The sequence below is a fragment of the Acinonyx jubatus genome, chromosome D4 (assembly GCF_027475565.1).
Source record: "Acinonyx jubatus isolate Ajub_Pintada_27869175 chromosome D4, VMU_Ajub_asm_v1.0, whole genome shotgun sequence".
In the NCBI taxonomy this organism is placed as follows: Eukaryota; Metazoa; Chordata; class Mammalia; order Carnivora; family Felidae; genus Acinonyx; species Acinonyx jubatus.
Genome location: NC_069391.1, coordinates 22,983,207 through 22,999,738, shown reverse-complemented (window position 1 = coordinate 22,999,738; position 16,532 = coordinate 22,983,207). Strand labels below are relative to the sequence as shown.

Below are 16,532 nucleotides of genomic sequence, written 5' to 3'. Positions count from 1 at the left end.
CTAGGTTTTACAGGGGCAAGCTCCCATGTGCCCAGAACTGTCTTTCCTGGGGAGGCAAGTCAATCTAATTGCAAGATTCAGTATTAGAAAGCTGTGCACCTAAGCCACATTCTCCGTTAGCAGGAGACAAGGACATGTTTGATTCTCCACCTGCCTTTTCCGTTGCATTGTAATGCAATTGATTTGGAACTCAAGAGAGGTGAAGAAAGGTATAATTTACTGAGCCTTCCCAAACCACAGCCAAACTGTTTCTAAATTTTCCCTATTCCAAGTAATGCTGGGATGAATATCCTTTTAGAGGAATCTTTCACTATGTCTTGGGTTATTATTTTCTAAGAAACTCCTTGACTGGTAATTACTTAGTTTTAAGATATTTACTTTGAAGACCTGTAAACATACTGACAATTTATCCTACTGCTCTGGAAACATGCTACCATGTTGTAAACACACAGATGTATTGTGAATGCTCTCCATTGGGAGGAAGATCTTGAAGATGTAAGAAAGAAGGGCAAATACTTGGTGGAAGGTCTTCCTTGGCTGAGGGAAGAGACCCTTACTCTAATACGTATAAGGAAGCATTGATGCACGCTGAGTTTGTGGAACTAGAGGAACTAGTGAAAATTTGAAAGAGTTCATACCTGAGAAAATGAAGCATATGTATTTTAACCACATAAATGTATATGCATTTGAAATATCATATTTGAAAGTAAAAAATAAAAACTACATTTTGCATCGGCAGCTAGTACGTCCTATAACCAGGTGCTACAGGATGGACATTAAAATAATGAAGGTTATCAGGAATGGTTCAGCAGGAATTAAGAAAATAGTGCATCAAATGCACGTATCGCAAAGTATATTTTATATGCTCTAGCAACAACTTACAACTGGAAAAAACATCCAACTTGGACTTTACTAATTAAATGACTAAGTTTACTAAGTAACCTTACTTAGCAAATGATTCAATCATGTAATAGCTCCTGCTAAGAACTTTCTTTAAAATGTTTCTATCAATATTGTGGGAAGTTATTTCCCCCTTAGTTTTGAATTACATCTATTCTCGTGAAACAAGGTAACTATCACTATTTCGACATATACAGTAATGAGAACCTGTCCTCACGTTTATAGCTTTCAAGTTTACTCCGTCTACGAAAGAACTATATGCTCTGAATTTGAAAACGCCTTACTGTTTAACACTACAAAATAAAATAGGAACTGCTTGAATGACCTCATGAGAAGGACTGATAACAAAGGAGATACATGCTATAAAAATCTTTTTACGAATATTGATAAGAAAATTACCTACTAATGTGTTGCAGATTTCATTTGCACTATGGCTCATCTCATGTGAAGAGCTGTAGCAACATTGAACATACATCGTCAACTCTCACAGAGTTTTTCCTACCCACATTTGGCCTCCAAATCATAGCAGGTTACTGGATATAAGCAGAGTCTATGCCAGAAACCCACTTTTCATATGGTCTGGGGAGCTTTAGAGAACAGTCTCAAAAAATCTATGGGAAAGGCAGCCACAATACAGAACAGGACATTCCTTTTAATGTAAAATTCTCTTAACCTGACAGCTTACTCTAAGAAAAGCCAAAGAAGTACCATGCTTTCCTGAGAAGTATTCATTTGGGTTTACTTAATTAATGACAAAATATTAAAATTAAAATATTAATTTTACTTTATTGTGTGTATTTTCCCCCATCACTTTCAGTGCAGTATTTTATTTGGGAGTTAATGCCATATTATTTAGAAGCTTCTGGCTCCCGGGAAAATTACATAAGTAGCTTTCGATGCCAAAATTTAAATGGATTGCTCTGGAACATTGATAGTTTTTACTAAAAGAAGTGGAATCTAGTACAAGGAATAAGTTAGGCGAGGCCTGACTCTCCCATCTTGAGCTGAATCAGGCCAGTGCCACTAAGGAAGAAATGAAGTGGGATTTCCAAAATTTCCCCAGTTAGACACAAGCTCTCCCTGACACACTGGTGTGGCAAAGACTGCTTATAACTTCCTCAGCATCCACTCTCTCCTCCCTCCCCAAGGATGGATATGAACCCGAGTTGTTCCAAATGAGACCTACGAGGAAGTGTTGTGCGCATTCTCAGAGTCTCCTTAAAGAATGGTGTAACTCTCTTTGCTCTGTCCTCCTTCCTGGAGTCTGGAGTAAGCCCCTGATGTCTTAGTAAGTGCTCCAGCATCCATCTTGGACCACTGAGGTGCCCTGAAGATGACAGAGCAGAGAGCCCAAAGGAAAGACTCCAGATCCCAGAAGACATCACAGACTTGCCATACTAGAATTTTCTACTTAAAACAATTCGAGAGAGAAATAAATGTTTATTGGGTTTAAGCTAGTGGTACTGGAGATTTTTCAATTACATCCAGCTAAACCTACTCCTAGCTAATTCACGGGTTAAAAAAGGAAGCTCAGAAGATAAATTAGAAGGGACTAGGCCATTTCAGGCTCTGCCAAGGATTAGTCTATGTTAGACCATGGAAGAGCAATCAAGGACCATGAAATGAAATTCCCTGTGCCAGGTCTCTGATGAATTGAGACAGATCACACCCAGAATTGCTACATACTACAATTTGTTAAAGGGAGGCCAGAAAGTCAGATTTTTTACAAAATGCTATTTTCTGATTTTAAAATTTCTGCTAAAGTTAGAAAATGTATTGTATGTATACTATATATAGAGAGAAATGGATATTTGAACACAAGCATGAACATATACACATATCTCCAACTGAAATGCACCCGCAGAATGAAAAGGCCTGAAAGCCATGGTTTATGTCTTCTGGGTTAACATGTTTGGCTTTATATCTTATGTAACACTTCAGCTTCAGAAGTGGAATCTTCCACTTCTCCCTAGCTTTTGATATAACTCAGGACATGGCAGTAACACAGTAAAATGTGGGAAATGGCAGGGGACACAAGGAAAAAGACAAGATGACAAGTCAGAAGGCTGCATTGACTCTGTCTGTGGCGTTTACTTAGCTTTGTGATTAGCATTTAGTTACCTGACTTCTAGAATCTGATGCTGTTCCTGTAAATCTGTAAAACTGACTGTAAAATCGTAATATGAAAGCACTTTGTAAATTATAAATCACTTTACATATTAAAGGTATATTTGGTCAAGAATGATGCATTTAATAATTTCATGGCCACTTTTTTTTAAATTTTTTAAGGTTTAATTATTTTTGAGAGAGAGAGTGTGTGCATGCACAAATTGGGGCAGGGGGAACAGAGGATCAGAAGTGGGCTCCATACTGTCAGCGCAGAGCCTGATGCAGGGTTCCAACTCACCAACCCTCAGATCATGATCTCAATGGAAGTCGGACACTTTAGCAACTGAGCCACTCAGGCGCCCCCATGGCCACTATTAAGAGAGATCGTCTCTTAGCACATTTGTACCAGGAGGATATGGCAGGGAGTAGGGGGTGGGAGGGACTTTCCTATCCTTTGACCACAGAAGTGAAGTAGGACAGAACAGTCTAACCTCTCTCTGTGTCTAGGCATTCAAGCCTTTGACCAAGAGTTCTCAAGATGCATTTCAGCCAAGCATAACGTAATACTGGCAGCCAATAATGGTAAGTGTCTTTAACAGAAGCAGGAGGTGTACATTCTTATTGCATACCTATAATAACAAGACAGTGTCCTGTATGCTGGGAAAAGCAAAAGGATAAATAAAATATACGCAAGTGGGGAATTAAGAACTTTGGATGCAATCGATATTTGAGAATTATTTGCTCTCTCTCTTCAAATGAACAATTCTGGAACCATCTTTGCCTGGGAAATATACATGAGGTCTGGATCTATTTTATGCACTGAGGACTCATTCCATTCATTCATCCATCCATTCATTCATTCATTCATTCTTTCATGCTGCTAAAGTTCCTATAGAAGACCAAGGCAATAGGAGAACTGTTGAAAAGTTTAAGTAGCACAAAAGAGAGAACATTTCCGGAAGTACATTTAGAAATAGATCTTCTCAGGATCGAAAAAGAACTTAGCTTTTGCATCAGTGAGCAACTCTTGACATCTAAATCATGCTCTCAGTTTGGAACAGCTGAATCTACTGCAGATTGTATGGCTGCCCCCGCATTTTCCCAAAGGAAAGGAAAATTCAAACCTTCCTTATTCCTTCAGCAGTTGGGCCACCAGAAAGACTGCTGGGAAATGCCCAATGGCTGTTATCAGCTTATTGTCTGAAAACAAAATGGCCCTAATTTTATTCATCAGGGTTTTAATCTAGGGCCATCTCACACATCTCCAGATCTTATTAGAAAACGTAAAAGCAGATCCTTTCTTCCCATGAGGCTGACAAAGCAGATTCGTGTCCTGGTAACAGTGTGAATTGTACTACTGTGGGCATATAGCAATGATGCTCTTTACCTACAGCTAGGAAGGGCTGCCCCCATCCATTCCCAGTCTTCTGGCCATCTCAAGCTGGAATTTTTGGTGAGACAGCACATTCCCCACCAAAGGATCCTATTTCTGGAACTCTGAAACAATGGGGAGAGCAGAACTTTTTTTCAAAGGAAGCTTCATGCTATTTGTTTAAGAGATACTTAGCGGGGCACCTGGGTGGCTCAGTCGGTTAAGCGGCTGACTTCGGCTCAGGTCATGATCTCGCGGTCCGTGAGTTTGAGCCCCGCATCAGGCTCTGTGCTGACCGCTCGGAGCCTGGAGCCTGTGTCGGATTCTGTGTCTCCCTCTCTCTGACCCTCCCCTGTTCATGCTCTGTCTCTCCCTGCCTCAAAAAAAAAAAAAAGTTAAAAAAAATAAAAAAAAAAGAGATACTTAGCAAAAGTGAAGTAGGAATGAGGAGATTTTATTATGACTTGAAATGCTGAAGAGGTGGAGAGCTTTGCAGTCATAGTGGGGTTGATCCAAAATATGCAGTTTAGGAAAGGCAATTTATAAGAAGTACATGGTGGGGAGAAAAACTAAGAAGAAAAGTCATTATGAAATTGTCACTCCTTGAAAAGGAAAATCTGAAGAGATTTCTGTTTATTTCGTAAAAGGTTTTCACATAATTAAGTTCAAGGTGCTAAATTTTACCCCCACTCTCTTGGTTGTGCTTCTGGAAGGATCTGTGCTAAGCAGATTTCACTGCTTTAGTCCTGTACTCTTTGATGAGTGCCGGGAGATGGTGTCTAAAAAGAAAAGGTCTATGTTGCGGTTTACTCTTTGAAATAAAGTGTGATAAGGGTCCACACATATACTCTCCATTAAGCTGTCCAATTCTGATACCAAATAAAAAATGAAGCCCACTGTTATCTTTTTGTTTAGTGAAAAAGTCATATGTGCTGAAATATAACAGCAAATTTTGCGTTGGCAGAAGAGATTCCGTATCTTGAGATTTTTACAGAGGAGGAGTAAGGTGTGTGAATTGTGAGGGGTAGCTGTGTGCTTACAGGCACATCCTATATCTACGTTTATGTGTCTGTGTATTTGTCTGCCTGTGTTTGTGTCTGTGTATCATTGTGTGGACATTCAGTTACAAGTGGAAACGTTTGAAAAACTAATTTTTCTGGGGAAAGTAATTAACAACCTCAGAACTGCCCCTATGATTTTCAATTTCCCAGATCATAAACACAATCAGTTCCAGTAATACCATTGTGCACACACATGGGAATCTGATGAACTGTCTCATTTCCATGACGAAATGTATTAAGTTTCATATCCAAACCCAAACGACAGAGCTAACCATTTTCAAACTAGTTCCCCAATGAAATATGCCTCCCTGATCCCCATGCAATGAATCCATATTCAAACCTCTACTAATGTCATTTTCAAACATCAGTCACCTTCTAATCAATTTTCTCCAAACGGCATACTTTAATTACACCTAAGAATGCTCAACAGGGATTTGGAAAGGTTACAGTAAAGACATGTAAGTCTCCAGGTTAGACAGGGAGGGAGACCAGCTGACCCTCTCCTGTACCTTGTCATAACCCAATCAAAATGAGAAAAGAAAAATAAAATCAAGGGGAAGTTGAGTTAACAAAAACTTTTGAAAAGTCTCTGCTTGTTAATTACAAATGGATCTAGGCTGAATTAAGGCACTGGGAACCTTGTTGGCAAGTTCATTTTCCAAGACAGGATGTAGTATTTGGAAGGAAAAAGCTGAAGACAGAGTAGGTCTGGAGGCAAGCAGTGTGTACTCGATTCATTACCCATATAACTGCTTTGGATCAACGTACTCAGGGGCCCCAAGCCAACCTGGCCAAGCTAAACAGAGGAACGGGTATATGGCAAGTTTTTCCCTGATGCAGCAGGGTTCTTCCCTGATGGCGTGGGTGGTGACATCAGGAATAAGGCCAGCCTTAGGACCTCATGAGTCCTTGGAGTGGAGGCCAACAGAGGACTGGATCTGCAAAACTGAACCCTGACTGGTGAAACAACTTCAATAAAAAGAGAGCATCTTTAAGGAGTTATTTCACCTCTTAGAGGCAAACGCTTTTGAAACATCACAGGAAATGAAAAAAGCACAAATAAAAAGAAAAATAAGTTCAGTGACAGATTTAGAAGGCAAGTGAAACACGGAGAAAAACTATTTGCCTCATACTTAGCAGCAGGAGGGTTAATACCATTACAACGCAAAGAGCATTTGTAAATCGATAAGAACCATCCTCAAATAAAAAATAGGTAACAGTCCCGAAATGTTTTAATGGATATTCAAAAAAGAAGAACTATATACGGCAAATCGTATATGAACAAAGTGTTCGGCCTCACTAATAAGGAAATGCAAGTCAAAATGGGATTTTTCACGTAGAAAGTGGGGCAGAGGGCGGGCGTGTTCAAATGACATTAACCTATGTTGGCTTCATCCTAGGTACCGATCCAGGTAACTGCACATAGCTGTGTAATTTGGTACCGATTTTCTGCAGGGAAACTTGGCACATGTACCAAAGGCCTTAAGAGATGGGCACACTCGGGACACCGGAACAGTTTAGTCGGTTAGGTGTCCAACTCTTGATTTCGGTTCAGATCACGATCTCCCAGTTTATGAGTTCTAGCCCCACACTGGGCTCTGTGCTAAGAGTGGAGCCTGGTTGAGATTCTCTCTCTCCCTTTCTCTCTGCCCCTCACCCTGCTCATGCACTCATGCTCTGTCGAAAATAAGTAAACTTCAAAAAAATGAGCAAAAATTTAGTAACACAGCGTTCTTTTTAACAGCCTAAATATATAATAATAGGTATTTATGTGGTAAAAACAAAGGCATGTTCTACAGTGGAATACTAAGCGACAATGAAAATGATACAGTATAATACTTTTTTTATTTTTATTTTCATTTTTTAATGTTTATGTATTTTTGAGAGAGAGAGTGCAAGCAGGCAAAGGGCAGAGAGAGAGGGAGACACAGAATCCGAAGCAGGCTCCAGGCTCTGAGCTGTCAGCACAGAGCCTGACGAGGGGCTTGAACTTACAAACTGGGAGATCGTGACCTGAGCTGAAGTCAGATGCTTAACCGACTGAGCCACCTGTGTGCCCCAAAAGTATATTTCTTTTTATGGAAAGAAAACTGAAAATATGGTGGAACAGAACGTCAAGTTACAAAAGGGAACATACAACATGATCTTTTGGGGGCAAACACTGTTTATACATGCACAAAATCATCCCTGTTACCTAGATAACTGCAAAGCCAAGAAGGCTGTGTGTCATAATGTTACAATGTATTTACAGAAAGTTTGTCTGATTATTTTATTTTCTGGTTATAATAATAACTATTTATCATCAGTAAATAAAATATATTTAAAAAGAAAAAAAATGAATCAAAGAAACTTCGACAAGAATCCAGATACAGAAGATATATTCAGAAAACCAATAACGTTTCTGTACATCAAGAATAATTCTTTAAAATTTAATTTGACAAGGTGTTATTCATGGTAGCAATATTGAATAGAATATATTTAGATCTAAATTTGGAACTAGATGTAGGACTTATTAGAAATCTACAACTTTACTGAACAATATAAGAAGAACTGGTTATGTATGGACATACCATATTTTTGACTTGGGGGGACTATTATTATAAAATATAAGTAATTCACAACTTAGTTCAGTATTTTTCCATATTGATTAGCACCACACTCTAACCAACTGAGCTAACCGGCCACCTAGTATTTTTCCATATTGAAATGGAAATCCTGGGTGCTTTCATTTGAAATATGTGAAAATGAATTAAAAATTCATATTAAGTAATAAATACATAAAAATTGATTTTAGAAGTATAAGAAAAAGGGAGAATTTGCACTACCATATATTTAAATATATTGTAAAGTTATAATAATTAAATCACCTTTGCAAAGTTTAAAAAATAATAAATATATAGTAAAAATTAATAGAAAGCCAGGAGAAGATAAATACCCATAAGATTTAATATATGATAAAAGTGATGTTCAATTAAACTTGAAAAGGATGGATGACTTTTAAGCAAATCATTTGAGGACAACTTGTTAACTATTCACTAAAAAATAAAATTAGACATCTTTGTCATGCCATACACTAAAATAAGGTCCAGATGGATTAAACTGTTAAATGGAAAACCATGTCTCCAACTTGGGAAATGAAAAGACCATTCTAAGAGTATAAGCAAATACAGGATCTTAGGGACAATGTTTGATAGGTTTGAATTATATAAAAAGTTAAATCATCCATCTAATGACACTGCGATAAAGACAAGTAAAAGGCAGTGAACTGGAAAAACATTTGCAGCACAGACAAAAAAGAGTCACCACTCTTACTATATAAAGAGCTGCTATAAATCATTAAAACCACACATACACACACACAACTAAACATGTACTGTCATTGCAAAATGGGCAAAAATTATGACCAGGTAATTATCAAAGGAAAAACACAAATGCCCAGTACATACTGGAACATGTTCATCCTCAATAAAACTTTTTTAGTTTCTGAATTTGCTTAAATGATACCTCTATTCACCTGTGAAATTGGCAAAGATATTTAAAAAGTTAGAGAGGGAGGGAGCCAAACCATAAAAGACTCTTAAAAACGGAGAACAATCTGAGGGTTGATGGGGGTGGAAGGGAAGGGAGGGTGGCTGATGGGTATTGAGGAGGGCACCTGTTGGGATGAGCACTGGGTGTTGTATGGAAACCAATTTGACAATAAATTGTATATTAAAAAAAATAAAATAATAGTACATGTTATTGGTGACCATGTGGCGAACTAACTGCTGTGATACTCTGCTGGTGGGAATGTAAATTGAGACAACCCTCCAAGGGAGAATCGGACAATACGTATCAAGTTTACAAATGTTCAAGTTCTTTAATTCAGGAACCTCTATAGAAATGCTTCCTAAAGTAGTTAAAAGGGTGCACAAATATCTGTGTCTACCATAACTTAGTTGATAAAAACCTTAAGTGTCCAATAATAGGTGACAGGTAAATTATGGTGTACGTATTCAATGGAATATTATACAACTAATGTTGATATCTATACCTATATTAGATATATAATATACTAAAGTAGATCATTTTGATATAACATGAAAAACGCAGGCTACAAAACAGCAAGGCATCAATTGGGTGAAAAGTGTGCACAAATGTGCATACTGGGCAACTGTCCAACAACACGTAAACAGTGGTTTTGTAAGGGTGATGGTGTTACAGTTTCTCCCCCCTTTTCCTCCTTTCTGTTTCATTCATTCCACAAACACTGGCTTGCTATTATGTGTCAGGCATGTCAGTATGTTCCAAATTTTCTTCAACTGAATATGTATCACTTGGTAATCAGAAAAAGTTAAATGGTGTAAAACTCCATCATCTAAAACGGACTTCCTGTTGCAGATGCTAAAAAGTCTGTAAAGGTCTCAGAGTAAAAAAAGGAAAGGCACGCAAGGGTAGCACAAGCATAAAATAACATAAAAAGGAATTGAGAAACTATTCCGTTTATTCTACGTCTTACCTTCAGAGACACTTCATAAAACACACTCACCTGTTCAGCTCGGATATGGTCTGTCCTTACAAGTGTGAATGCGAACCGCATCTTAAGGCTCCCTTCCTAAGAAGGCCCTCAAAGAAGACCACTCCCTCAAAGACGACCACTCCGTGCCATCACGCTGCGCGGTTAAAATCCATGACCCCCGAGGACTCCCACTCCCCCCCCCCCAACAATGGGAGGCTAGGTATGACTCTGATTTTGTGTAGGGGAACTTGACCTGGGGAGGCTGTGGCTCGCCCGAGGCTGAACCCCGGGTTGGAGGGGAGCGGGCAGCAAAGGGTGGGCAGGGCCGGGGGCGAGGGCCGGAGCCGGGAGGGCGGGCGCCTTACCGCGGCTTGCTGGAAGGCGCCCTTGGTGTAGGTGCCGCCGCCACGGTAGGTGATGGCCGGGATCTCGCGGCTGAGCAGCGCGCACTTGTGCTGGTGCGCGCGGCGGTGGGAGATGTAATCGACGCGCGGCACCACGTTGTTCTTGGACGAGAAGGTCACGATGGCCACGCGCGTGGCCGTGGGCACCACGGGGAAGTCGGAAAGCAGCTTGCGGACGAACTTGAGCTCGCTGAGGAAGTTGGCTTGGCCCACGCTGGACGACTCGTCCACCAGGAAGACGAGCTCCAGGCGCTCGCTGAGCTCCCGCAGCCGCCGCACGCGCCGCCGGAACGCCTGGCCCAGCCGCTCCACTTTGCTCTCGGCCGCGTCCTCGCCGGGCGCGGGCGGCGCGGGCAGCAGCCCCGGGGCCCCGGGCGCGGCCTCGGGGAAGAGGCGGAAGCTGAAATTGCGCGACGGGGACATCTGCTGAAAGGTCGCCCAGCCCGAGACGAGCGCCAGACCCCAGCAACAAAAGGCCAGGCGCGGCCACATTGCGCTGGAGACGGAGCGGCCGGCCCGGAGCGCGGGCGTCGGCCCCGGCGCGGAGAGACGCTCGGCAGCCCGGCTCGCCGAGGGGCGTGCGCGGCGCGGGCGCGGGGCGGCGGCCGGAGCCTCGGCGCCCCCTGATCCCAGCCGGGGGACTACGGGTGGGCTCCGGCGCCTCGGGGGCTCGCAGGGAACGGCGCGCGCTCTCTAGCCCTCGCGCTCTCGCCCTTTTTCTTCCCCCTCTCCTCCTCCCTCTCTCCCCGAAGCCTATAAAATGTTTGAAGGAAAGGGGGCAGTCAAGAAAAATCTCCCGCGTCCCTCCTTCTCCCTCTCTTCCTCCTCTGTCTTTCCCGCTCCCCTCTCCTCTCTCCTTCCTCTATCTCTGCCTCTATCTCTCTCCTCCCCCTCTCATTCTCCTCCCGGGATCCAGCCAAAGTCTCGGAGATTCCATGACACCAGAACCCCGCGTCTGTCAGGCTGTCAACATTCCCGCAGCAAGCGCACCAGCGCCGAAGCCCTGATTGATCCCATATGTCTGGCAGGAGCTGCAGAGGAATTCACTGGAGATGGATCCAGATACCGAGAGTGCCACAGTAATTGGAAACACTTTGTAGAGGAAAACACACACGGACCGGCCAGAGAGTTGAAAGCATCCTTTGAAAACTGCTTGCTCACCTTTTGTGTGTCTCTTCCCCGCCCCCCCTCCGGTGCCCCCAAACCCTCACCAAATACATGTGTGACTTTCCTGCTGGGGATTTCTGATCAGTTGGTGTGTGTGCGTGTACAGACTATTGAGGTCCCTTCAGACCACGCCGTATCAGGGACTGCATCTACCCCCACGCACCTCAGGGAGATGATTTGTCCCGCTGCTTCATCCGTGCATTTATTTATTCATTCATCTGTTCATTCATTCAACAAGTACCTTTGAGCACCTATTATGGGGCCAGGACACCAGGAAGATAATGAGGAACAAAAAATTGGTGTGGATCTTTGCCCCAGGGAACTTAAAGGGTAACAAGTGAGGTGACCATAGCCAGATATTCCACAAACAACATCTATAGTTACAGTCCTCCATGCTAAGTGCTGTGAAGGAGATCTTAAGTAGGCAGACTCGACCTTGAAGAGGTCAGGAAAACCTCTGAGAACATTTATGCTGAAATCTGGAGAATGAGTAGGGGTCCTTTTCCCCCAGTCCCCTTTCCTGTGCTTGTGGTCCGTTTCAACAGGCAGGACCCAAAGAGGTCTACTCCCTTGACTTTGAGCCGTAGTCAGCACACAGCTACTGTGAAACATAGTTGCTACCTGGGTGTGGTTTTTCCAAAGCAAGATCCCCAAAGTAAAAGCACACTTTGCATTGGAGAGAGAGAGAGAGAGAGAGAGAGAGAGAGAGAGAGAGAGAGAGAGAGACCTTCATTAAGCTATCCCAGCTAGGAGTCGGGAGCCTTGTGGAGAAAGTCCTGGCAGTTACATAAACCACCTGAACCAAGTTACCACCAATTCTTGGCATCAGCTGCATCTATTTCATGCTAGAATTCAATGATCTTAAAGTTTCCTCGCTCTCTAATGTCAGGTGATTTAATTCCATCTATATTTATTGAAATTCCTTCAATGAGAGATATCACAGGGCATTGGCTGAAATGTTAGGGTTCTGGAATCAGTTTGCCGGGGATGAAATCTTGGCTCTGCCATTCACTAATGTATCACCTTGACATCAGTTTGCTTATCTGTAAAATGGGGCAATAAAAACAGTCTGTTAGGGTGATTATAAGGACTTAACCATAAGCACCTAGAGTTCTTAGGACAGTGCTTAGAATATAGTGTGTACTCTATAATTGCTGATTCTGTCATTGCCATCTTTCATCATGAAGGTTCTTCAAATTCTTATTTTTCTAACAATATGTATTGACCATCTATCATGCACCAGGATGTTAGATACTGAGGTTTTAAAGCTGAATAAGACCCAGTTCCATCCAGTCCTCCAGAAGTTCAGAGGATATCAGAAGAGAACGTAATTTGCAAACAGTTACAGAGCAGTAAGATGACTGCAGGGATGGAGAAGGGGTAGCAGGAAGGAGAAAGGTCTGAATCCTCCTGGGGGGTGAGCAAGACCTCATGTGAGCTGAGACTTTAAAAAAAGAGAGAGTTTTTCCAAATTGTATCTCCTCTGTGTTATTTCAAACACATCATTAAGAGCTAACATTTCAGGACTTGTATGTGTCAGACTCCATGGCAAATACTATGTGTACTAGCCCATGTGTTCTTCACAAAAATCCAGGGAGGTAGACAATTGCTCTAGGATTGTTTGGTTGCAAACAGTAGGCACCCCCTTCTCCTCATTTAAACAAAAAGGGATTTCTCGGCTCACACAGGAAAGGGTAGGGGGCGGAGCTGGTCTCAAAAAGGCTTGGGAAGGAAATCACAAACTACTTAGATGTTCCATTTTTCTCTCCTTCTGCTTCTCTTTGCATGTTAGATTTAGTCTCTATCTTCAGATTTGTGATCTGAGAAGGAAAGACTCTTCTTCTCAAGTTTAACTTTAAAAAGTTATCAACACAACCACCACCGTCACCTTAAGGAAGGTCTCCACTAGAGCAGGCGTGGGTTATATGCCCATCCCTTAACCCACTCTGTGATCAAGGGGATGGGCCGAGCAGAATCACCGTACTTATCTCAGATTTCCCATCTACCCACTTGATATTGACCTTTCTGTCACATGCAGCTGAACTGGATCCTGACAGATAAACCCAAACCTGTAGCCAAGGGCTGTCTTTCAAAACAGGCTTTGCTTTACATGAGTGCTGTGGCAGAAAAAAGGAGAACATAATGAATCGTTCACGGCCTCCCAAAGTTGTCCCCAAAGGTGATACACGTCACTTCTCCGTTTCATTGGCCAAAGAAAATTATATGGCCATCTGTAATTCCAAAAAGGAATAGGGAAGTATAATCCTACCGTATTCCAAGTAGAAAGCTAGAAATAGTTGATGAAAAGAACAAATAATTACCATATTGAGTCACGTGACAATGAGAAGACAGATGACTTCACAAAGCAAAGGAGGGGAGAAGGAGTGGGTAGGGGGAAGGGGAAAAAAAAAAAACCCAGAAAGCAAAGGAGAGATAAAAGCCTGGAAAGCTTAGCCTACCCCAACATTTCGGAGGTTCCTACAGGAAAGAGTTATCAATCAGTTTCTGGAAGCTTTCTGATCTTTGGTTTGGGACAGTAAGTTTATCTGATGACTGCTATATTTACATACAACTATGGTGAATTATGTAACGGTACCCGATTTTAACAGGAGTTTTAACTGAGCAGCCATGGGCATTAGGTTAAAATCTTCTTTCTCTGTTTTTCATCCCAGCCCATCTAGGAACCTTTGTCTTTCTGTGCATAAAAACACTGGATTATATTAAAATATGAATATTAAAATGTTTTTTATTCTAAGGTTTTTTGGAGTTTTTTAGATTCAAGTTAGTTACCTAAAATATTTTTAAAAAATTTTTTTAATATTTACTTATTTTTGAGAGAGACGGAGACAGAATGCGAGTGGGGAAGGAGCAAAGAGAGAGGGAGACACAGAATCCAAAGCAGGCTCCAGGCTCTGAGCTGTCAGCACAGAGCCGGACGCGGGGCTCGAACTCACGAGCTGTGAGATCATGACCTGAGCCGAAGTCGGACGCTCAACTGACTGAGCCACCCAGGTGCCCCTAACTAAAATATTTTTTAAAGCTAAATGTGTCATGTACTTCTTCATGATCACATTAAATAACATGTGTCAACTGTCCTGTAAATGCTTTCTTTTTTTTTTTTTAAGTTTATTTATTTTGAGAGAGAGAGAGAGAGGGAGAGAGCAGGGCTGGGAAGAGAGCACAGAGAGGGGAGGCAGAATCCCAAGTAGGCTCCTCACTGTCAGCACAGAGCCCAATGTGGGGCTCAAACTCACAAACCATGAGATCATGACCTGAGCTGAGATCAAGAATCGGATGCCTAACCCACTGAGCCACCCAGGTGGCCCTGTAAATGCCTTATTTTCTAAACAGTGATGAAGGTAACAGTATTTTGAGGTATTTGGCGTGGGTCTAGGCACATTTGAAACTCCCTAGATGATCCTGACACATGCCCTAGGGGTGAGCATATAAAGTCAACACGGCGTCATGTTCTTATGATAGGCTGAACAGTCAGGACTATGTTCATCGTCCTCATGGTAAGAAAGTGGGGGCACAGGGAACATTATTCAGACTCCAGCTCCAATGTGGGCACTACTCCTCAAAGCTCTCTACGTATTCTACTCTCTAGTCTAAAGCAGTGGTCCTTAACGGGGGTTGACTTTGCGGAGAGCATTGGGCAAAATTTGTAACTATTTAGGGGGAGAGCAGTATTACTATTTGGCAGGGCGGAGAGCAGTGTTACTAGTATCTGGTGGACAGGCCAGAAATGCAACTAAACATCCTAGGATGCACCAGACAGCCCCCACAACAAAGAATCATCCAGACCAACATGTCCATAGCACCAAGGTTCAGAAATCCTGACTTAAACAGGGTTTAAACAATAAGTAACGGACACAGAAAATGATAAACTTTCACTATACCCAAAAACTAAGATTGAGAAGCAACCAAAAGCTACTCAAATGACTCAGCTGAGAAAAAAACTACCCTGGCTTCATCTCATGAAATAAAGATTTCTGTGAAAGAAAGTGTGTTGGTGCAGTCGGGGAGGAGGGATGCATTATATTTCTCTCACCCTGACTCAGAGTCCTGTGGTTTGATCAACCAGAGACTGAACTTCCATCCCTGTCTGTCCACTGACCCGTGACAGAGGACACTCACCTCCATCCCACCCTTCGGTGGCAACCATCTTTCTACATTAAAGCAAGTGCTGAAAAAGACAGGATGCATGTGTGTTTGGGGAAACATGGAGAGGGGACTAAGAAAGGGAGCAGAGTTAGGCTGGCAAAGATCCTTCTGAGACATCAAGAATCGAGTCCAGTAAATGGAAGGGGAGCGGGAAAATGTTCAGATTCCACGTGCGCTGGGAAAAGTGTCTGGTTTTGTTTTAAAATCTGCAACACAACGTTAGCTAATCACAGCGACAGACAGTAAGGACAGGAGGAAGATGCCCCCTTGTGACTCTTTTCTATAAGAATATCTTTTTGTTGTGAGTTTAACAAAGACAGTCTCCCACATACAGAGGTTGGAAAAATATACCACCTTGTATATTTCTTTAAGTAGAATTACCCGAAGACAGAGCTCAGTGTGTGAAATACAAAAGTATCAGCAAAGATAATTAATTTCCTAATAAATGTTGTAAATCTGGTTACAACACTAGATGCAGATAAAAAAAAATTTTTAAGCATCCTGTTTATGTGTTTTATCTCATTTAATCCTCCATAAATCCTGAAATAAATATCATGGTTACTCCATTTTTATAGGTGAAGTGATAGAACTGTAAAGATGCCCATAAAGCCTGAAGATATAAGTGGTTTATTGCTATCACCTTCCAATGCATGGCATGTTCAACGTGCTGTGCTTTGTTAGCAATGCAAGCTTGCAGTGAGCGTGGTGCATTACTATATCATTCGTGTCAATCGCTGCATTTGTATCTATGATGTACTGCCCTCAGATAATTTGGTCTCTGATTCCCACAGGCTAAACCTGAGCCTTCAATCAACCCCAGAAGAAGGAATCAAAAAAGTTCTGATCTGGCAGTCTAC

The 16,532-nt window shown here is 42.0% G+C and overlaps 1 protein-coding gene across 3 annotated transcripts in view; it reads right to left on the bottom strand.

Annotated features, from left to right (window-relative positions):
- The window catches only part of SVEP1 (sushi, von Willebrand factor type A, EGF and pentraxin domain containing 1), a 197,112-nt gene extending 185,746 nt beyond the window's left edge, over nucleotides 1-11,366 (bottom strand). Inside the window, exon 1 of one of the 3 annotated variants that reach the window (XM_027034812.2) lies at nucleotides 10,306-11,366. In XM_027034812.2, coding sequence (XP_026890613.1) covers nucleotides 10,306-10,836 — 531 coding nt within the window. In that variant the 5' untranslated portion in view covers nucleotides 10,837-11,366. Of the gene's footprint in view, nucleotides 1-9,970; nucleotides 10,037-10,305 lie in introns of those variants that run through there. The other 2 variants (XM_027034811.2, XM_053204811.1) reach the window with 2 other exon arrangements.
- Between the last annotated feature and the right edge of the window lie 5,166 nt (nucleotides 11,367-16,532).